This window comes from Podarcis filfolensis (assembly GCF_964270895.1).
Source record: "Podarcis filfolensis genome assembly, chromosome: 2".
Classification (NCBI taxonomy): domain Eukaryota; kingdom Metazoa; phylum Chordata; class Lepidosauria; order Squamata; family Lacertidae; genus Podarcis; species Podarcis filfolensis.
Genome location: NC_139605.1, coordinates 23,897,052 through 23,921,408, shown reverse-complemented (window position 1 = coordinate 23,921,408; position 24,357 = coordinate 23,897,052). Strand labels below are relative to the sequence as shown.

The window sequence follows — 24,357 nt, the reverse complement described above, 5'->3', positions numbered from 1 at the left end:
TTTATGCAACGCTCGACTTCCTGTATGATAGCTGGCTTCCAACTTTGAATGAAACAGATAGCTTTTATTTAAGTATATAAAATTTAAAAGTGGAGTGTATTTTTGTGGGCATTTTAAATGCAGAAAACAATAGATCCTGCTATTCATCAGTTTTATAAAGTCCAACAATCCCATTTTTTTGTGAAAGACTGGTACTTTTGTTATTGCTTTTTGTTTCTACCAATAAATCAATAAAAATCAGCACTTTAATCCTATGCATGTTTATTCGGAAGTAAGTGCCACTGTTTTCATTGGAGCTTACTCCTAGGAAAGTATGCATAGGATTTCAGTGTTAGTAAGCTAGAAGGTTCATGCTATATATGCTTTCAGTAAAAGGAAAACAAAAATCTACCCAAAGCCTTTGTTCATTACTCCTAAAATGATGCACAACACCCTTTGGCAATATATAAAGTTTCATGAAACGGCCACTTGTCTGGGGATATCAATTTTTATCTGTTCTGTTTTATTACTGGCACGCTAGCCAAAATGCACACACAGACACACACACTTTCATTTTTAAACCTTCTTTTAAACATGAAAGATTGTTCAGTAATTGTTTCACATATCACCTGTGCTTTTCCTTTCCTTTCCGTTATTTCGTTCTGTTTGATTTGTGGTATCTGTTCTATTTTACGATGTTGGTCGCATCACGTGCAAAAGATTTGGCTGTTCTTTTTGAGAATTCGTGTGATCCTTTGTTTCACCCTTTATATATTTTGTATATATATTTATATGGCTAGGTTTTTGAGCTTCATTTTTTAAAAAAACAGCTGTTAAGTGTTGTTGTATATTCGTGTTGTTTTAAAGTTTCTTTATTTGTCTTTGATTTTCTTATTACTCTTATTATTATTTTTGTTTCATTCTTTGCTTGAACCCAAGTACTCTAGCTGCTAGGTTAGAACTCCTGTCTGCTTTCCTGAGCCTTGTTGCTAGCCTTTATGTTATTCTGGTTTGTTCCTTCTTACCCTGCTAACTTCTAGCTGGACTTAAGGGTAAGTGCTTCCCTGTAGCTAGCACAGATCAGATAATCAGAGTCGATTATCTGACATATGCAATGTGCTTCCCCACCCCACCCCTCCTCTTAAATCTTTCTCATGTTTAGATTTTGTAGTATAAATTTTCCATATTATTTTCCTGAATTTAGGTTTGAAATGTAAGTTTTCCATACTGAAATTAGGATGCATGTGGTGTTTGCATAATTGCCTTCTCTCCCTGGCTTTCATATTGGCATCAACTGATCCTCTTAGTAAAAGCCAACCATTGACATTTTCTTTTCCTTTTTATTTTTCTTCTTCTTCTTCTTCTTCATCCCAAGGTTGTAAATATGAATTAACATCACAATGAGACTGTAACTATTACCTTTCTTTTGTTTCATGGAACTGACATCTAGTTTTGACTGCTTTGATGCCTGACAACAGATCATTCTGCACTTTGCCAACCTACCGTTCTTTTTTTGTTTTGTTTTCCCCCGTTCCAATGATTAGCTTGGTGTAGTTCACCAGCAGAATGGTGTTAACCCTGGACACTTCCAAGAATAGAAAGGTAGGGCAGTGAGCCTTATGAGGGAAGGTGCTGTATGTTAAAGTGGTGGGGAATTAACAAGAGCAATAACAGTTCCCTGCGGGCACAAGTAGCAGTTTCCAGTGGTCTAGAAACCAAAAATGTGTATCTTATGTGGTGGTCATTTTGGTAGACTTTTGCTTTTCCGTTTTTCAACATACCCATATGTATAACCACATAAGAGAGGGAGAGAATAGCTTAGAAGCGATAGGGTTTCTTCCTTTATCCCATCCTCGCCTTTTCCCCTCTTCCACCACCGCCACTAAAAATTAAAAATAAAAAAATAAATCCATTAAAATGAATGTTTTGGCATGCGATCTCATATATAACTCTGCTTTAGCAAAACAACAGTCTTTTTTTAAAAGAAAGAAAATGTAAGGGATCTTTAGCTGCTAAAACATCTTTTTGTTTCCTTTCCCCCCAATCCTGGGTTTTTTAAAAAAAGACAAGCTGAATCCATCCTAATAAAAGCAAGTTCCCCTCCCCCTCCATGTTAACTTTTAAACAATATGCTGTACTAATTTTTTATTTATGTTCAAAAAGCTGTTCCTCATGCAAATGGTGAGTGCAACTTTACTTAAGAGAGAATTGGAGCTTTTACTGGTCACGAGAGCTGGCAAATATGTACCTGGAGTATTCTGAATGCAGTAATGAAATGGAGCAGTTGGGTTGCTGTACCTCCTGTCCATGAGGCAATACTCCTTTCCCCCCTTTCCTTTCTTTTTTTTCCATAAGCATACCCTGGATACCAGGCAGAATTTCTTCACCACTTCTAGCAAATACTTTTATTTTCTTTTATTTAAATTCTTTTACTCAATTTTTATTTTATTTTTATTTTTAGTTCTTTCTAAGTTGGCGGGGGAGGTCTAAAGAGGATCAGATTTGCTATAGAACAGAGTCGGGGGTAGAAAATCTGGATTTTGCTTCTTTAAAAAAAAAAGAAAGACTGAATGAATTCTGGTCTGACAGTATGTATCTTGCATTAGAATGCATTGCTATCCTCTTAGTTGTTTTATTTTCAGCAATGTGTGTGCTTTTAGTTGCTTTAGTCTCTATTTATCTCTCATGAGAACACTGCTTATGTTTTCTTGTATTGTCAACTTGCAGATGCTACATTACAGGAATGCAGTATTATAATACAAATTCAGTTTTCACATTTTTTTTGCATGAACTTCAGATATACTGTAAATCACTGTCTGAACTTTTAAACAGCAATGCAATGCCAAAAAAAAAAATCCCCTCTAATTACTCCATTCAAAACAATTCAAAATGCAGTGACTGGCACGCTCCTTTGTTTTCGGAAATCTGTTTATTGAATGGACCACTTAGTTTATTCAGAGCACCACTAAAACATTACCTATTAAACACTTTTCTTATTGCAATAACATAATTTAGTGATTTACAGTCAAATGCATTACTGGAGAGAAATCATTGAAACAAATTTAAAGGAATATGCTTGTTGATGCCATAGGGAGTCAAACACTATAAAGCATGTTTTGTTTTTAAAGCAACTGAAATAATGCCAAAGAAGGGATCAGTATTGTATGAAACTTTACTCAAGTGAGAAGTCCTATAAGAACAATCACGTTGGCTTCAAACCAGGGGCAAAATTATGGCACACCCTAAAACAGCAAGGGAGATAGCAACCTCATGTAATTAGATTTGGTACGCCAAATGCCAAGATTAGCAGTGAGGCAGTGTTTAGAACCGAATAATATGCTGCTCAGGGTTTTCTCTCTTTCTCTGCCTGTCCCTCTCTCTCTCTCTCTCAATTCTGAAGTGTGCTTGTTCTCTTTAGACACTTTACTGCAGTGTTTTGTTACTAAGCAGTTACTTTCTGTGCATCCATTCAGCGTAGACCTATGAGACTATGAAGGAGCATAGTAGTTCTTCAAAGCATTCAGTTGCCTGTGTGCGCAAGAGGCTGGGAGTTGCCTGAAGTCCCTTTTGCCCTCTTATCCACTGTTGTGCAGAGCTAAAGAAGAGTTAAGAACTGGGGGGGGGGGGAGAGAAAGAGAGAGAGAGAGAGAGAATGTATGCTTGCCTGACTATGCCAATAAAGAATCTTCTAGAAATATCTGTAAATGAATAGCTGCCATCAATCATTGTCATTCCTTTATTTCATGTCTACTGATGAGGTTGACTAGTGTCATTGTTTGTTACTGTCCAAACCATAACTTCATTCTTGTAACGTCAAGCAGATATGACAAGCACACATTTTCCAGATGAATAAAATACAAAGTCACCTTTTAATTTACAATTCAGCGGTTGCTGTTGGTTGCATATATATATATATATATATATATATATATATATATATATATATTTAAATAAACAAATCTGTTCTGAAAAAAAATGTACTTAGATGCTCATTTGGCTTTTTGAGCTAAAACAAATCTACTTATTTCTTGCGAAATAATAAACGAAACAGGTTTTCAGATCCTTGCAAACAAATGAATGCGCTGCAGCCTTTTATAACAGGAATCATTCATGGAGTTTTGCACCCATTTGTAAGGCTCCATCAGAATGTGTCTAAAGTCTTGATGTAGCAACAAGAAGAAAAATAAATAGAAAGAGAAAGATGCTTGACGCTTCTGTCTACTTTGGTCAGAAGATAACACACCCAAAGTGGGCTTTTCTAGAGCCAACCTTATAGCACCAGGAGTGGGAAAGGCAGGATTTTTCAAAGCTGTATCTTCCTGATGGCAACACGCCTTTTTCGAAGTGAGGCATATATACAAAACATTATTAATGACAGTAGAGGTTTACAACGTCTGCTGATTTAACCCGCAAATTGCCGTGCTGGTATAGGAACATACCTTAAACCAAGTCAGACCACTGTTCCATGTACCTTAGCACTGTCAACACTGATTTGCAGGTACTTTTCCGAGTATCTGGCAGGGGTCTTTCCTAGTCTTACCTGTCAATGCTATAAATAGAACCTGGAATCTTCTCTACGTAGAGATTGTGTGCTGATCTGAAGGAGAGCTTTCCCTTTCAACAGCAGCCCCATATGCCTATAACAAAAATCCAGTCCACATGGTCCCTTGTCCAATGGGGCAACTTTTTAAGGGGCACAGCAAGGAAGGGAGCAGCTGAAAAGCCCCCACTGATTCACAACCAATATCTTCCCCCCCCCAAAAAAAAATACATTTTAATGCATGGTGGTGGGAGAAGAAAGAAAATCTCCAGAGAAGCATTCTATTATGAAAGGCTTCCATCCAAAACTTGCAAATAATTTAGTATTGTTTGTGATACAAAACTCCTATTATGGAATCTCCCCACCCTCCCCAAAACAAAACATTTCCTTGGCCTTCAGCACTGTGTTGAATGCGTTGGATTCTTTCTGCAAATGGAAAGGGTCAAGATGCAGCACACAGGCTCCTGCTGGCAAGAAGGGGGAGAGGCAATTCTTGGCAAGTCCATCTCCCCCTACATCAGGCATGGCCAAACTTCGCCCTCCAAAAGGTTTGGGACTACAACTCCCATCATCCCTAGCTAACAGGACCAGTGGTCAGGGATGATGGGAATTGTAGTCCCAAAACATCTGGAGGGCAAAGTTTGGCCATGCCTGCCCTACATCCTTCCTACCACACTTTTCTGAAGAGTCCCCCAAATCTGCAGAGCAGCTTCTCAGGGAAGAGGGAATCCATTAACATGGCCTTCGTTTCCCATGAGTGGAGATCCAAGTCAAATAATCCTAAATGTGCCAAATCCTTTAACATAATGACTTCCAAAAGTACATTGCTGCGGAAGTTTACATTGTCATTGCTGTTGTTGACAAGAAGATCAGGGTTTCAGAAGAACCAAAATAGTTTATTGCTAACCAGTGATTCATTTAAGATCTCTAACAACCATCTGTAATATTCAAGGAATGGCATAAAACCCACCTAATCCTGATAATTGGTTAAAATCTTTTTTCAAACTGTAAAGAATATTTATATTTCAATATAGCTGGCAGGGATTGCATTGAAACCATTAGACCCATATGTAATTTAAAGTGGAGCAGGAGGGAAGGTAACAAAGGACAGTAGGTTTAGATATCATGCTTTGCTTTTCCTAGAAAGAGAAATGTTTTAGTGCAAGTCTATATTTCTGCCCCAGCCAAATCAACACTTGCTAAAAATGGAAGCCAATCAAAAACCCTAAAACAGCTTGCTGGTGCATTTATTTTATCATTTTGATGTAGGGGAAAAAACAGCATTGCCAACGTAGGATGTTAATTAATATTTTATCCTCCAACATAGATTCTAGGTATTCCAAAGAGCTACAATGCAATTAGAAAGCATAACACTTAAAGTTGTGTCTGGGTGCCTAATCTGCAGCATAGTCGCTTTCCAAACCCATCTCCAACTTGAGCCATGTTTTATTTTTATGTATCCAGATCTAAGAGGGCAATTTTGAACATCTTCCATTCTTCAGTCTTAACCTGTAGCTAAGGATCAGTGAACACTATAAAATTGCTCTGTAAGGCCTGTGCCATCGTCCATTTCAGTATCTGGATCTGGATTATATTCTGTCTGAGGAACCCACGTAGAGAACTTTGCAAATGCTTTGCACCTCCCCTTCACAGGAGTAGCTGAACAAGCCAGGGCACAGCTCTTTATCATAGCTCCCCTTCGTATGCAAACCCAGAAACTATGGTCGTTGGCCTCCTGACAGGCCAGAGTATGAAGGCATGCTTAGGTTTGCTCCTAATAGAAGGCTATGTTTAAGTGCTTGTCCGGTTGCTCACACAAAGAGAGGGATGAAGTGGCTGCAAAGGAGCTCAGTACACCCACCGCTATGTAGCTCTTGCTCATTCTGGCTTTGCAACATGACTGCAAACTTCACCAGCACCTCCTTTCACACCGCCATTTCTAAGCAGTGGCTTTCACAGAACTGACTTCACATGACTAACTTTACACAGAAGTGCAAGCGAATCAGGAGCCTGGGGTGGCGCGCACGCCCTGCGCCCAGGGGCGGGGCCAGCCACCCACAGGCGGAGTCAGCCGGGGCAGGATGCTCCGCAAAGCCTCCTGAATGCCTCCTCTCACTCAGTCTGCCTTACAGCTGAGGGGGAGGCGGCGGGCAGACCATTTGGGGCAGCGCGGAGCCTGCATGCATAAACCACCGCGTCTCTCAGGAAAGACGTGCGGCTTAGGCGCACTGCAGACCCCATGGTGAATGCCACCTGGCATTTTGTCACCTGCCTCGGTGGCGACATCCAGGGCGGACCGCCCCCACCACACATCCCCTTCCTCTGCCCCTGCCTCTGTGGGAACAATAGCCTCTGCATGGATGTGGCTGCTGAGATGCGCATGATTGCAGCAGCTCGAAAACGTGGTACCCATGATCAGTGGTTGTGTGCAGCCCCCATGTGGAGGCATGGGTTCCCCTAACTGCACCTCCACATGAGCCTAACCCAGCCACCAGCATAATGAGGGCTGGGTACGTTCACACGTTAGCGTGGGAGCTTGATACAGAGGCTTCTAAAGTTTGGGAGCTAGGTAGAAGATTGCTTGGCAAGTTGTTAAACCTCTAATAAATTCCATACCACCATTACCCCATGCAGTGTACACAGGCCGTATTCTCAGAACTGTTAACCCCATCCCATCGTGAAATTGTCACCTCATGGTAATCATCACATCAGGCTAGATATCCACATAGAATGGCTCCAACACATGTTGGAAGGACACCACTGCCCCGGGGTGAAAGGAGCATAAGCAGTAAGTTTCTGGGAAGTGATTCCAGGATTCGACATTATGCAGCCAAGCTGTTGGGAAGGGGAGCGCAGTGAGCATGATAGAAGCAGGTCTGGTTTTGGCCAACAGCACCTGGCTAGAGAAAGGCTGTCCCTGGAATCAAAAGCTGGTATGTCAGTCTGGTTGCCTGCAGCCTATCTGCTGTTCTTACGGGAAGCTGGGTCAGTGATGACTCAGCAGTGAACTTTGTCCCAGCTGATTCATATTCCTGGTGTTAGCAGGTAGGGTGCAGGGGAAGTCATTGACAGGCACAGCCATGCACAGGTGCAATTCTTTATCTTTGCAAAAGCACCCGTGTGCATGACATGTATTCTGAAGACCAATTTCTACTGCAAAAAGAGAGAGAGAAGTAAATATGTTTCCCACCTATACTCAGAACCAAACAATCATATCAGGCCATGTCTAGTGATAAAGACTCGGATGTAAGCTTCTGTTTTTTTAATTAAAAAAAATCATGTAGGTTAGTTTATTTAATTTTTAATAACTATTAAAAGAGGCTGAGCATGACACTGGATTCCTGTGAGGTCAGAATTCTACCCGCTTAGAGGATGAGGGGCACTTTCAACTCGTAGCCAGTTTACTCTGGCTCGCTTATTAAAGCATCGGGATTGACAAGGCACCATGGCTCATAATTGGAAAAGTCATGAAATATCTGAGCAGAACTGGCAAATGAAGGCCTCCAGCCAATTTGTCAGCTTGCAGTCTACTCGGGGAAATTTGAACACTACAGCCTTGACTATTTAAAATAATTTTAAAAAGCTTCATCCAGCCTGTTAAAACTGTGAAGCTTCTCATTTATTATGTGTTTATTATTCTGGCTGCTGTAAAACTTGAAAATGGCAGGGGTGGGGAAGCCTTTTGCTGGTGTATTTGTATTCATCAAATTGATCTTGGCCCAGAGGGGATGGGCATCGTCTGTCAAAAGAGATAGACAGCATCTGATTGGTTGCTCATAGTGTGCTGCAGTTTGAAACCCAAGGTTACACTGGACTGTGCTGAAGGTCTTAAGCCTGAAGGGAAAGTAAACTTACAGCCTGGTCCATTGTAACTTAACAATGCACAATCATCAGTATTGATGATGGGATGACATTCTCTGCTGCAGCCTGCAGCTGCCTAATGGTAGAGCCGGCACTATGGCTTACAGCCAAGGTGTTTGACTTAATTCACACATTCCTTGCCACTGAACTGAGAAACATACGGGGCTAATCGTGTGGCATCAGCCAACCAGATAAAACTATATTTAACACTGCTCTGTAGACGTGCAGCTAGAAATTAATTTATAAAAGATAAATTAGAAGGTCAACCAGTTATTGAATAAAATATGTTCATACTGAACAAAAAAACATAAAACCATACTCTGGAATCCTATCCTTTCAGTGGGTTGCAGTTAAGCCCCTCAGAATTCAGCGAGGCTTTATTCCAAGTCAGCATGTACAGGGAAAGGTTAGGCTGCCATTTTTAGTTCAACATACAGAATCAAAGAAACACATACATTATTTGCTGAACTAACACCTCGTTGCAGTTAATGGAGACGCTGCAGGTTTTATAGTTTGCTTGTGTAGCCTTTTAGAAAACCAAAGTCTTCTATGTAGATAATATGTAATAAAAGGTTCGTCCCCTCCCTGCTCTTGTTTTCTTTTTATTAAAAAAGGCTGCACTAATTCCTTAATATAGGAGCCGGGCGTTCTCAAAGCAATTTGTGCAGTGCTCCCCACTTCAGAAACCTTTCGCAGAAATGTCCTTTGTTTCTATATAAGCACAGCTCCACTCGCTGTTTTTGAAACACAGGCCTTTAAAAAGAAAAAAGAAAAATCTTGTTGTGCTTTTGAAGTGAGAATCATCCCAAAGAAACTCTAGGTCTTCATTTTAAGTGTGCTATTGTGCCCTTCAGCTTTGCTAATTCTCTTAAGACCTTAGTAGGAAGCTGTAAACAAGGTAGGGATTTAAATCCCGATTTCCTGCTTTATTTGTTGAGGATTTGTGCAAGGCCTCACTTAGCAGAAAACTGAGTCAATGGAGAAAAAGAATTTAAGGGAAAGGGGTTGTTTTAATTCTGTTGCTCCTGAACAAAACACATCTGCGTTAGGACTGGAAACAGTGTCTTTTGTAGACATGCCCCTGTCTACAAAATACTTCCTGCTATCTAGGTATGATTTTAATTAATTAATTAATTAATTAATGTGGGTAATAGGTGTAGTCTCTGTAAACTTGTACCAAAAGACATCAGCTTAAAATGAAACGAACAAAGTGGGTATTTTATCAGAGTTAAACATGTATTATTTATATAATGTTAGCCGCTCTGAGCCCAGCTATGGCCAGGGAGGGCGGGGTACAAATAAATTATTATTATTATTATTATTATTATTATTATTATTATTATTAATAGGCTAAGGCAGCATCTTGCATTTCTCCTGTCCCCCACAAAGTAGAACAGAAGTTGAACCCCGATACATTGCTTAGGTTGCAATCCTATGTGCACTTACCTGACGGTTAGTCCCACTAAAATCTGTAAAACATACTTCTGGGTTGAAATGTATATAGGATTGCACAGTAATTATCTGAATCAATTTTTAATAGGGTCCAAAAAATAATAATCAGACTGCTCTGTCACTGAAATAGAAATTGCACCTCCATTTAACTTGTCTATGATGTTTAGAGGAGCATCTTTTATGTTGTTTCTTCCAGAAAAGTTTTTAAATCTGCTGTAAAAAAAAAAAAATAGCAAAAAACCCACACCCCTATGTTTATGTCTGCAGGTTGAGTAAAAAAACAAACAAACCATGATGGATAAGATTTTAGTCCCCAAAAGTCTAAAAGGGCTTATGCTTAGCCAAATATAGGAAAATTAAGAAAACATAATGAACCACATTTCCTTAGAATGGCAGAATCTATTACAATTATTTAGAAATACATAAATAGGAACTGGCTGTTTGTTACCGTCCTTCTAGTTTGCTTTTTGGGATGAGTTGTTTTGGAGGTTTGTTTGCTTTCATGAGGGAAAAGTTCTCTTGTTAGAAGAAATGCACTCAAATGGGGTAGATGCTGATTCTAGTACCTTTGGCCTCAAGGCAATAAATAAGTGTTGCAAGTTGACAATGGAAGCTGAAGACTATTTGATAGAGGCTTGTGAGCCTGGAATTCAGCCAAATGCTAGGGAGCGAAGTAGTTCTCGTGCTTCATTTAATAGCATTTGATGCATCTTATGCAATGCAACGTTTCTCTAAATTGTTTCTTTCTCTATATGTATAAATGAACAGATGCAGATAGAGCTCAAAAGCATGGCATGGATGAATTTATCTCTTCCAATCCCTGTAACTTTGACCACGCTGCACTCTTTGAGATGCTTCAGCGCCTCACTTTGGACCACAGACTTAATGATTCCTATTCTTGTCTGGCAAGTATATTCTTTGGTCTATACAATATCAATACTGGGCACCAAAGTCTGATTTGGGGAAAGTGTGTGCCGTGCCACTGCAATTAGTGGAAGCTGTGCCTGCTTACTCCAGGTCCGAAACTGGCCCCCAAACGTCTTATGTTTCGAAAACAACCTCTGTTGAACCTACTGTCTTTGCTAGCCATTCTGCACAGCATAGGGTTTCATGTCTCCTTTTTAATAAAATATTGACATGTAAATGCTAAGAAACAAGAAACAGAACTGACACTCATACTTCAGTATCCATCATTGCTTCACATCATATCCTAACCAGCAAAGTCAGTGGAATTGAACCAGGAAATAAATTTGGCCATCACTAAAAGGTAAAGGGACCCCTGACCATTAGGTCCAGTCATGACCGACTCTGGGGTTGCAGCGCTCATGTTGCTTTATTGGCCGAGGGAACCAGCGTACAGCTTCCGGGTCATGTGGCCAGCATGACTAAGCCGCTTCTGGCGAACCAGAGCAGCGCACGGAAACGCCGTTTACCTTCCCAATGGAGCAGTACCTATTTATCTACTTGCACTTTGACGTGCTTTTGAACTGCTAGGTTGGCAGAAGCAGAGACCGAGCAACGGGAGCTCACTCTGTCGCGGGGATTCGAACCGCCGACCTTCTGATTGGCAAGTCCTAGGCTCTATGGTTTAACCCACAGCACCACCCACTTCCCAAAGTCGGTGGAATTGAACCAGGAAATAAATTTGGCCATCACTAACGTGTGTTAAATTCCTGTATAATTTTTCATGTACATTGCTATTTATTGAATGTGACTACACCCAAAGCTGTGTTTGATCCTGCAGTTGGGACTTTAGATTTTACTTGACTTTTGGTGTCGGGTCAGACAGCTTCAGAACATTACACTTTTTTTGTGTGGAATGCATATACTTCACAGTTCTATATTATAGTTCGCTTGTTACTATGACGGCAGGATTACGGTTATGGCACACCACCTTGATTGTACTGAACATAATTTATAAAAGTTATTTGCAGCCTCGGACCCACCCTGTGTAGCTATGTCTTTCCACCATTTTAATCCCCCAACACAGCTTTGCTCTGCTAAGAAATTCAAATTGTGACTGGACTCACCTGCTAGTCTGTTGTTTCAACTACTAGACATAGTAGTTAAAACCCAACACAGCTTTGGCCCAGTATACCTGAAGGAGCGTCTCCACCCCCATTGTTCTGCCCGGACACTGAGGTCCAGCTCCGAGGGCCTTCTGGTGGTTCCCTCACTGCAAGAAGTGAAGTTACAGAGAACCAGGCAGAGGGCCTTCTCGGTAGTTGTGCCTGCCCTGTGGAACGCCCTCCTGCCAGACGTCAGAGATAATATATAACCTTCTGCAGACATCTGAAGGCAGCCCTTTTAATGTGTGGTGGTCTGTTGTGTTGCTGCTGTTTTTCCAGTCAGATATGCAGGGTATAAGAAATAAATACATTATTATAGGATCCTGGGAGATTTGGAATAACAGTTCAATAAAATTTGCATTGGCTTGGATGTTTTTTTCTCATAATGGGGGCCTGAATGATTACCCTATTGGAGTCATGAAAGGTTTTCCATCCAGATCAGACTGAATTTGTTTTTACCTTTCATTGCTGCATGATATGTTCTGCATACATTCTTGTGCTGTGCACATGATTACCTGGCCATGTTTATGGTATTCTTGGATCTGCATTGGACAGGTGAAGGGTGGGGAGAATGAACAGAGCTGTCCTCAAGCTTTGGAAGAACATAAAGGCAGACTTGCAGCTCTGTTCATAAGGGTTGCTAGTAAAGTAAAGTTGTCTGCACAAACCTGCATTAATGAACTACGGTACATCAGTGGGCAATAAGGAAAGAAACAGCTGTCTTTGAAAAGTTTTCTTCATTGATCACCTCAAGGTGATGTCTACTCACCATGAGTGACCAGGTGAACATCTTATTTATCAAATCTCAGCGAAGGCCTTTGCTTCTTTCTGACTACAGTTCCATTATTCTAAATAGCTGTTTGGCTCTGTGAACAATGTTTAAAGTGGGTGGGCATTGCTTACTTGAATTTATTTTCTGTGTTGTTGTTGTTTTAAATCAAAACCCTTGTTTTGAACTTGGCACTGGTGGTTGTGCTGGTATATTGAGGCTACAATTCTACTTACCAGCAAACAAAAAGTAAGCGTAGCAACCTATCTCTATCTTGCCCACTCTCACTGCCCCACTGTACGTTATTATTATGCAATCACCATGAGGTCCCATATTACCAATATAAAAAACCAGATACCAACCAAGAGAATAGAATGGATCCTAGAGAGAGAGAGAGAGAGAGAGAGAGAGAGAGAGAGAGAGAGAGAGAGAGTTTGCTGCTATTCCCCTTTGCTGGCTCCTAAAATGAAAACTTATCCTTGTGTCTAAAGTATTGGGTAGCTTTTCTTTGGGAGGCAGCAGATACTGATCCATTCACCTGTAACATACATGCCTCAGAGAAACCACTATCTATAATGCTCATCTGCATTCCATGTCTTGGCTGCATATGAGCCTCCTTATAAAATATAGGTTTTCTATTTTACCATTAAAGTTAATGAGATGAAATAAAGCTGCTTTTTCAAATGCAATATATGGAATAATATGGAATCTTAAACACAATATGTGAAGCCTTTGCAGCCCATTTATTTATACTTACGTGGATTTTTTAAAGGTGTGTGTGTGTGTGTGTGTGAGAGAGAGAGAGAGAGAGAGAGAGAGAGAGAGAGAGACTGTGTGTGTGTGTGTGTGTGTGTGTGTGTGTGTGTGTGTGTCAATTCCATACTAACAATATCAAGCCAAGTTCTCCATTTGCTGGGCTTCACACAGCTTGACTCACTAAGATTTTTTTTCAAGTTGCAAATAAGATGTAAATACCAACTGGTTCACAGGTGATCCTGCCATGACTGGAAGCCTGGTCCTGAAGATAACATGTAAGGCTGTGCAGAAAGAAAATTGGGTTCCCTCCCGGTAAGATCTGCTCAGAACAGACCCACTGAAATTAATGAACCTATGTTAGTCATGCCTGTTAACTTCAGTGGGTCCACTCTGGGTAAGGCTAGCATTGGATGCAACTTACTGCTAATTTCCCTGCTCAGGAGAGAGCACATCTGCTCGCATGTAAGTGAAACTGTGTGAATCAGCCCATAGTTCAATGCTGCCATAGATGAGTCAATGCAGAGGCGTCCCGAGGGAACTCGAGCAAATGTACCAGAGGGCCATGTCTCTCTGAGTTTAGAATGAATACAGTACCCCTCCCGCTCTGTTGTAAAATGTGCCTCTACAGTTGTTCTTATGGCAATTCTTGTTCGCTCTATGACAGTTTCATAGACAGATAGATGCCCTAGAAACAGCATCCTTGCTCTTTCTTGAGCCACCGCTGTACAGCTTCGCTTGATTCCCCACAGAGGCAGAAATTTGTATGAAAACAAAGAAATTGACTCATCACAGATGAGACAAAGGCGACACTTCTTGGCAGGGAGAAGCATTTGGGGGAAGAAGCAGAGGTGTTGTTGGCACCATTTACTGAAGCTGCCTGCTACAGTCTTCATAGCCATAGGCTCCCTCTCTGCAAATGGCCTTTTAGAAGATGCCTCTACTGTCCATCACTGGTACTCACTCCCATATTTTAACACTGCAATTGGTGCCTTTCCGCTCTGCGGATTTGACATGTGGTGACTTAACGTGCTTTGTTCTACTACTCTTGAAACAGACCCAAAAGCTGCAGAGATAAGCATACTTTCTCCTTTATATCTGAAATGAAAATTTGCATTCAAACGTTCTAAGAGTTTGAAACACACACACACACACACACACACCCAAAAAAATGGTGGCATTCAGAGATTGCAGAGTTTCTGAAAATGTCAAACTGGATGATTCCAAACCATTCTGTATTTTTAAAAATCAATAACATCAGTGATCTAAATATTCAATGGGAAATGCTGGAAGGCCTAGTCTCAGGGTGTTATATGAATACTCTTTCAGTAGCGCCTGGGAATTTTTTGTCAGTTGTTCAATTCAGAATTTTTAGTATTATTATTTGTTAATTTCCCATTTTAAATATTATTCTAAGTAAAAACTATTTATTTTAGGCAGTGGCGTAGCGTGGGTTGTCAGCATCCGGGGCAAGGCAAGTAATTTGCGCCCCCTAACCCATGGATTTGCGCCCCCTAACCCGTGGATTTGCACCCCCTAACCCTAACCCCCAGATGTTGTGCCCGGTGCGGCCGGCCCCCCCTGCACCCCCCACGCTACGCCACTGATTTTAGGCCATTTTGTAAACTAAAATGAATGCTACAAAAATTCAAAATGAAACCATTAATGCCATTTACTGATAAATGAACTAATATCAATCCCTTCTCCTTCTGACATACCTCCTCTTTCAGCCTCCTGGCTCTCGCTCAAGACCCAAACAAACCGAGAGCTCCTCCTCTCAAAAAAATAAATAAATTTCACAGCAAAGAAGGTTCCTGGAACCTTCTGACACCATTCAAGTCTCTTCCTCTAGGCTTGCTTTTGATGGGTATATAGGGCTTCCTCAGCCTTCCCACAGCTGTGTCTCATTCAGTGCCCAGCTGCAATCCACACACCCAGTTCCAGGCTACAGAGGTTTGGTGAGCTACCCAGATGTCCCCAAAGACGGCAAACAAGGCACCCCTCTACACAACAGTTCTTGTTCTGGCCTCTGCGTACCTCTCTTGATGCTCCCTATCCCCTATACACTCACTGAGGTAAAAAAAAAGAAAAAGAAAGGAGGACTGTATGGATCCGTCCACATCCCAAATTGCCTATCACCACATATCTTTCTTCCTTTTTGTTTTGTCCTCCTCAATAGCTGTCAGGTTTCGGGGAATCGGCTTCCTCCCCCGCGGCAGTAAACAAAAGATCAAACAAAAGGAACGTCTTACCGGTTAGAATCTTTAATAATCACAGCGAGAGAACAAACACGTCTACTAGAAATGGCAGCGCTCCCAGTTAAGGGTCACCCCCCTCCATCCCTATTAATCTACGTCACTCCTACGTCTTGCAATCTGAGCTTGTACCCTCTGCGCTTTCTGTTCTAACACTTTCTAAACTCTCTGTGTCCTTGGAGAAGGGGGGTGGACGCTGTCCAGAGACTGTGAATCTGTTAACTCTCTCTTTCCCAATGCTGCTTCTCCTAGCTGTTCCCCATCCAGTATTTCCCAGCTTCTGCCTTCTGAACTATGCCCCTCTGCAAACCACTGTTCCAAGTCTATACTGTCCTCCTGATCCTGAGAAGATGCAAGAGGGGGGGGATCCTACCATTCCTCCTCAGTGCAGCCCTCCTCAGCACGGTCCCTGACAGTAGGGGAAGCCATTCATGAAAGGCAAGTCACCCTGTTCACGGGCTCCACTGATAAGATCTGCAGCTTTGGGCTTTTCCGCCGTTCCTGAACTGGGAATAGCAGTGGTGTTACCATTTGTGGAGTTTGCACCTGTGCCTTATAAGGTTCTCCACTTTAGACTCAAGCTTCCCAATACATTGCAGAATGTTATCTGGTAGGATGGCAAGTATTTTCTTCAGATGGTTACATAGTCGTGGTCCCAACAAATAGCCCATCTACCATTTTCCTGTTATCTTCTGCCAGCGCTTTTATGCATTTTTTCCCCTGTGCTTCAGTGTTCATTCACAAAGCGGTGAACTGCTTTCATGCTGAGTCTTGTATGAAAAAAGGAAAATGCAGGAGCATCATTCCACAACGGAGCCAAAAGTCACCAGAAAGAAGCCAAGTTTATCAGAGGACAAGTTCTATGGACAAAAATAAGTGCCATGGCTTCTTCTTCTTCTTTTTTAAGAATAATTTTAGCATAAATAGCAATCCCACGAAGGTGAAAATTACCATCAGGCCTTTCTAAAACAATTTCATTTTTATTTCCAGGGAAGATGGGGGGGATATGCTCAACAGATGACCACCTTAACCTTCATTTATCCAAGAAATTTGGTTGCAAAATGGACTTCAACGTTGCTATAACAAAACGGAAATAGATCCCTAGGATCATAAAGGCTAAGTCTCAGTTGTATTCCAGACACCTTGTTCCCTGCCGAAAAAGTGAGCGTTTAGAAGGTGCTGCGTGAGTTTCTTGATTTGGGTCTGGAGATGGAATAAAGGAACAAAGGACACCTGAAGTGAGAAGAACAACCATCTGCTGAAGTTACACCGACTCTAGGAGAGTTTCCATGGCAAGCATAGTTCAGTTTCAAATGGCAAATCCCATAAGAGAGCCCATGGAAGTGTCAGTGACACACTAAGATTCCCCCAGTAAAGAAATTGCAGTAAGGAAGGAAGCAACTGTAGTGATTATTATTATTATTATTATTATTATTATTATTATTATTATTATTTATTTCTACCCCACCCATCTGGCTGGGTTTCCCCAGCCACTCTGGGTGGCTTCCAACAAAGATTAAAAATACATTAAAATGACACACATTAAAAACTTCCCTGAACTGCAAGTATGATAAGCCAGCAAAAGCTACGCCAGATCCAAACTCGTTCAAAGCCTGGCAAACAAAAAACAAGCCTTTAAAACAGAGTTTGATTTACACCACCCTTTTTGCTGGTGTAGCTTTCACTGGGTTGCCAAGTTGCATGACCGAGCCGAACAGAGTCAAGATCCAGCATAAATCTCACTATCCAGGCCCTCCTTTACCACTCTTCTGGAACACCCATTTTTCAAGGTTTATTGGGCACTGGCTCAGCTAGCATATCTCCAGCTGAGCCAGGGTTGGAGAGGAACTGCCTGAGCTGGAGATCAACCACATCCTAACTCACTCATCCCGGCAGATCTAGGGTTATTATTCAGGCCCCCAAAATCATGAACTGCAATTGGGACTAGAAAAACCAGGACTCACAGACAAGGGTCGACCTGGGAAGGCGTTCTAGGCAACGTTTGGCAAGCTCAGAAAAAGGAGCCTGTAGACAAAAAGTCAAGGAGGAAACCGAACTAAGGAGCAAGATAGATTCACAAATGCAAGACCATGAAATGAAAGGTAGATCTGCAAAGTGGTTCTGGTCGATCAACCTGCCTGAAACCACCCCCTGTTCCTTTTTTCCCTTTTCTTTTAGGGGCTGCTTAGGAGCTGCAGCTAAATATCAAATATGACACGTTACCCTATCCAGCAATCACAGAACTGTCGAGTTGAAGGGAACCTCAGGACCATCCAGTCCCCACCCCCCACCCCTGCAGTGCAGGAATGTGAAGCTGCCCTGCATGGGGATCGAATCTGCAAACCTTGGCATTATCAGCACCGCACCCTAACCCACTGAGCTATCCAAGCTGACTGACCCCGTCCCTGCAATCCCCTATATGGCCTTGTAGACATTTAGATCTGTAACCAGCTCAGCAAGCCTCCCTTGCCAATGCACAATCAGGAATGCACTCCAGGGCTTCTGATTATACACTGGCAAGCGCATCTCCACCTGCCCCTCACCTGGTGGCACAGGAGCAGGTGGGTGTGGCTTGGGGAAAATCGTCTCAGACGAGACCAAATCGGAACTTGTGCCACCCATGCCTCTCTCCCTGCTTTGCATATCCTGTAGCCTAATGAAGAGTTCGGTAGAACTTGAAAGCTTGACATCGTTTTGTGACATGTTGTGATATTAAACCTATTGCCCAACTGTAGATTTGGGTGTTCTTTCCCTTTCCCCCCCCCCCGGAAGTCTAAATCCCACTAGAAATCAGCAGCGTGCCTTTTATTTTGCTTTCCCTTCGCCCTGCCCCACGCACCCCAGACAGACACAAAGTATGGGAAATATTTTAGTCTCAGCACCCCCACTAAAAAGCAGAATCCCGGTAGCTCTCTCGAAGTGGGAACAGAGGAAAGAAGCCGCCATCAGAGGACTCTCGTGACAGGCCACCTTCTGCGTTATTCTCAATCAGCGTCTTGGTTTTCACACATGCGCTTTCTGGCGACTGGAGTAATGAAAGGAACTGTATCTGCTCCCCTCCCCATGCCTTTGATTCTGCCCCTCATTATTTTCATCCCTTTTTCAATCTGTTCTGGAGTTGGCCCAACAAGGATAAGCAAATCCCTTCGACGGAGTTTCTTAATTGATATTTCTTCAACTCTCCTCAACAGTAGCTATTTTGGCATCCAGGAAAGATTTGGTGTCATCCGAGTGGTAGAAAATATATTTTAATCTTTTCACAGCAGCGTCATTTCAAAGACGTAGCATTTGGGGTGGCAGATGGGGTGGCAAACAAGTTGCCTAAAGGGGCAGGGCATTGATCTACTCCCTGCAGGAACTTTTCAATTAAAAGATGAAAGATTCTGCAGTTTTGAAGCACGATATACGCACATCTTATCAATTGTTCAGCATCCCTATCGATACTGAAGATTTTTTTTTTTTTTGAAAAATGCCTTGGTTATCATACTTAACAGAATTTCAAATTAGGTGAGAGACAGTCTACCTGAGAAGCCATCATCGCTGTCACCATAATGCACGTTCTCCCGCCGTAAAACGATGGTATCGTGCTCTAGCATGCTGGGATAGATTTACAAAGTTGCTTCCCTATTAATTCATGCCTCTGCAACCTTGAAACTTCACTATTATAACACTTCTTATCATGAGCAGTGGCCCTGTAGACTGTTCTGAGAAAGCAACTCGAGGCAAACATGATGGTCCGCCGGGAATATAATTTTGCTTTACTTTCATTACACCTGAATATAAACTGGCTTCTAATCAAATTCCATTCACAATCCCAAGATCTTAGTATTGACCTATAAAACTCTTATACAGCTTGAGCCTTATAAACCACCTTGGTTGTGAGTCCTAAAAGACCTGCTCCCTTTCCTGCAGACCATTTTTCCACCTGGCCTGGGAAGGCAAATCCTGACTGACTCCAGCTACAAAAATTGAGGCTGCTGAACAGATTCTTGGGCTGGCATGTTTCGCTGGAAGGGGTGTGAATGTTGGTTTTTTCTATCTTTATTTCAGATCTTGTTGTGATTTATGTGGAAGTTGTACTGTTTGGTTGTGTATTTTTTTAATTAAAAAATCTTGTTTATGACTACCTTTGTGATGTTGTAGTTATGTATTTGTTCATGTTGTAAGCCACCTTGAACATGGTTTGAACTGTGGAAGGCGCCACACAAATAAAATTATGTATGTAATTTGTAAGCTTATATGTTGTAAGCATGTATTTGCATAGAAGAAGAAGAGTTTGGACTTGATATCCCGCCTTTCACTCCCCTTAAGGAGTCTCAAAGCAGCTCACAATCTCCTTTCCCTTCCTCCCCCACAACAAACACTCTGTGAGGTGAGGGAGGCTGAGAGACTTCAGAGAAGTGTGACTAGCTCAAAGTCACTCATCAGCTGCATGTGGAGGAGTGGGGAAGCGAACCTGGTTCACCACATTACGAGTCCACTGCTCTTAACCACTACACCACACTGGCATAGTTAGCCCATAGCATCTGGTAGACTTTTCTTCCTCCCTTTTACTAGAGGAGCCTTAGCTCTTGGCAAACATTTCATTTTTGTGCACAGAGGTGACAGTTGGGATCACAACTGCTATCCCTACTCTAACCTCCATGTGTTCCAGATGCCATCCATACAAAGTCTAGACATGTATCTCGTGACATGCACTGGTTCTGTGCACATGAGCCCTACGTTCCATTCTTACAGGGGTACAAATCACACAACCAGAGCCCATGCACCTAGGCATGTATGCCTACAGGCCCTTGTTTGGAACAGGTCCTCGGGCACATGGAGATCCCTGATGGAGCTGGAGATGCAGTCCCAATTCTGTGTTCACACACCTGCATGGAATGAAGCATAGGTTCAAAGGGCTGGGTTTGGTGACTGCAGAATTCCTTTCACCCCATACATTTAAAGCACTCTGATCCCACTTTAACCAGTTGTGGCTTCCCCCAAAGAATTCTGGGGGCTGTAGTTTGTTAAGGGTGCTGAGAGTTGATAGGAGACCCCTGATTCCCCATCCAGAATTACAGTTCCCAGCATGATTTAACAATCAATCCCTCTTCGCAATGAACTATGGGAATTGTAACTGGGAGGGGAACAGGGCGTCACCAAACAACTCTCAGCACCCTTAACAAGCTAGAGCTCCCAGGATTCTTTGAAAGAAGTTGTGCCTGTTGAAATGGGTATCATAACACACTAATTAATGAATGTCATGATGGCTGCCTTACCTCTGTTATCAGAATACCAGTTGTGGGACTAGAAAAGCCTTTACGTTATGCTAGGATTTCTGGTGTCATTCTGGAACTGTGAAGTTAATTCTTCCTGTTGTTTTCTCTCTTGCTGGCTGCTTTATATTAATGTCGATCAGAATGGGGATTGTCCCTCTGAATGGGTGACTTGTGGGTGATTCATTCAATTTGCAGGTACCTGACTCACAGCTTCAATCAGCCACAAACTTGTTTGTATGCTAGTAATAGAAGATGATTATCAGCTGGGGTGTGTTCATGTGTTTAGCAAGCCAATAAGTAATAAACAAAGTGATCAGTAGTAAAAGCTGTGCAAATTCTTCTTCTTTCTGAAATTTGGTGAATCAGATGTACACTCTGTCATTGTGATATTAAGTTTCTGCAGCCAACTTCTGAGGGTTATTGGATTAATATTTACTTACTTACAATAATGCAAGCTTCGTGTGTTTGCAAATGCATTTCATTTCCATTGCTAATACTTTCTTTATAGAGGTTTCCATTTGTTGTTGTCACTGTTGCTGAGCATCACATTTCCAGATCCAATGCCTTCGTTTGAAATAAATTCTCTCTTATTTCCAAACAGGGCTGGTTCAGTCCCGGCCAGGTATTTGTGCTAGATGAGTACTGCGCACGTAACGGAGTCAGAGGCTGTCACAGGCATCTCTGCTACCTCAGCGACTTGCTTGAGAGAGCAGAAAATGGAGCGATGATTGACCCTACCTTGCTTCACTACAGCTTTGCCTTTTGCGCATCGCATGTCCATGGCAACAGGTAAGTGGAGGACATGCTTGTCTCCATCAGGGAGGGGCAAGTCTCCAGTACAGATTTATTTGGCTACTATTGCATAACGGCTCCTTCCGTGTGGCTGTGTTCTTATTGTATGATGCACAACATATTGGGCAGGAGAATTGACTTGCTTGTTGTTAGCAAAAGGAAGGCAGCAAAGAATCAAGTGTAGACAGACCCAAACAGTTGACTGTTGCTTTTGGTTCACTTAAGAAAATAGCTTGACGCAGTTTTGGGGAGGGGGGAAGTAGGGTAGTGTGATGCTGCAGAATGTATCTGTCATTGGGTACGATGAATTTGCCCTGTTTCATTTTCATCTGAATGAGAATAGACAGCTAAATACTAACAAAAAAAAGTTCTGTATTCTGCTATAAAGTACTTATTAAGACTCAACTTGTGTAACTGAGATGCAAAACCGATGTGTTAAGAATATTTTGAAATGTAGATTCAGATTTTGTTTTTTTAATGTAGCGTTGGCCACTTTGCAATTTAATGATAACTTCTGATGACTTGATTGTAAATAATCATTATATCTTATTTTATTTGGGAAGCATGTTTCAAGTCAACATTTTTTTAAAAGTCTGGAATGGGGAACATTTGTGGCCTTCTAGCTGTTGCTGGACTACAGCTCCCATCATCCCCAGCTATTGGCTGAGGATGATGGGAGTTGGAGTCCAACAAATATATACTGGGCTGCACGTTCCCCAGCTCTCTTTTAAACCACATATCATATGCTGCAAGATATACTTGAGTTTATTTACAAAAATGTATACATTTGGATCTTCATGCAGTCTCTGTATTGGATGGGAGAGAGCAGAGATGAAATAACTGAGACTCTTTCCTCCAGGTATTTTTAACATCATGAAAGGAGAAAGAGAAGTGGGGAAGGAGCGGTAATAAATAGCCTTATGCCCTTTTTCCAGGTCCTTTGTAAAACTTAAGCAAGGCTTTCCATTGGCCGGTGCTAACTACTTTCTGCCTTGTTGGCTCCACTAACATGCAGTACAGAACTAAGAATATCCCTCAATATAATGGTGAATTACCCACACATGAGAGTCTACCAGGGCTTTACTAATCTATAAGGTCCACAGTTACCTTCCCTTGCCAGACTGTCAGTTGAGCCTGCTACAGTGAACCAGACAGAACATCTATGGAAAGTTAAAAATAAAACACAAAAACACTTTTGCCACTTGGCAGCCACAATAGCTGCACAGCCATTTCAAGCTCACTCCAGCCTTTTAGGATTAAACAGTAGATTTTACGCCTGAAAGTGTTGCTGAGATAAGTTTCCTTTCTCTATAGACAGCGACAGTATTGTTGCACTGATGGTTTTGTTTTTGGAAGTTGCATTCTATACAGTGAGATATCACACTCTGCTCTGCATATGCTACCGAATAGCAGAGTGTTATAAAATAATGAATTGTTTTTGTAAGCTCTCTGGTAAACATCATCACGAATTATTATACACATTGCTGGTATTTCACATTATAAGGCTGCCACTAAAGTCACAGTTCATTTGATCCATCTTGTCAGGCTAACAGAGTTTGCTTCTCCATATTTTCTTTTTGGTTATGGCTTTCATTTGCTTCTTTTGTTCGCTGTTGGCATTATTAGTATACTGTTGTTGTTTCTATTATTTGCTTTTAGCTTGTTTTCTTTCATTTCTTCTGTTACACTTTCTTTTGTTACTTTTCCTTTTCTTTCCATTTCTGCTGTCCTTACCTTTTCACTTAAAACCATCCCTGTCATGTCCCAAAGTCAAAAAATGGAGGAGATACTTGGTGCCATAATGCCAGTGGCAAATAATCCCCCAGCCGTCGAAGTAGAGCCAAAAAAGGATTCCAAAAAGGAGTCCAAAAAGAGGAAAGATTCCAAACCCCAGCCACCTCCAGAGCCCAAAAGGTAAGAAATGGCAGTTTTACAAGGTTGCGCTGCAGAGTTTTGTATCGGCCACTGAGCACACTGGCTTGGACCTCAAGAAATATGAGCAAGAAAAAGAAAAGAAAACCACAAATGTATTAATGCTGTTCCATGAGCACACATGCAATCACTAACACAGGGTTTCTCACTCAGTCACTCATCCATCCATCCATTCATTTAGGTATCACTTCCCATGAAACATCTCAAAGCAGTTAACAATAAACACACATCAAAAAAAAAATCTGCAATAAAAACACCCACATAAAAACAACTTCAAATCCAGTGCAGATACAGACCGGGATGGAAATCTCCACTTAAGTCTTCTTGAAAAAGGAAGGTCTTCAGTAGGTGCTGAAAAGGTAATAGAGATGATGCCTATGTAACAGGAGGCAATTCTAAAGGGCAGGTACTGTGACACTAAAGGCCCAATTCCTACAGAATAGGCCTCCTGGTGAAGACACCCTCTTCTGTAGGACACAGTGATTGGTTGGGTTTTTAAGGGGTGAGACTATCTTTTATTCTGGTATGCTGGTCCCAAGCTCTATTGGTACACCAGTACCAATCTAAGCCAGGGGCTAATTTACAGCATGAGAAACATGGTGGATAAGGAAGATACAGGCTATAGCATATAAACTTGAGTGGGCCATGCAGAGGTCTTGAGAAAGAGCTTGTTCAAAATCCAGTTCAAGGGCAT

General features: G+C 41.7%; 1 protein-coding gene across 13 annotated transcripts in view; it reads left to right on the top strand.

Moving 5' to 3' along the window:
• CADPS (calcium dependent secretion activator) overlaps positions 1-24,357 on the top strand; it is a 348,429-nt gene that overhangs the window by 191,196 nt on the left and 132,876 nt on the right. For all 13 annotated transcript variants that reach the window (XM_083600416.1, XM_083600415.1, XM_083600422.1 and 10 more), the window contains exons 12-13: positions 10,601-10,737; positions 21,541-21,728. In XM_083600416.1, the coding sequence (XP_083456542.1) occupies positions 10,601-10,737; positions 21,541-21,728 (325 nt within the window). The remainder of the gene's footprint in view (positions 1-10,600; positions 10,738-21,540; positions 21,729-24,357) is intronic.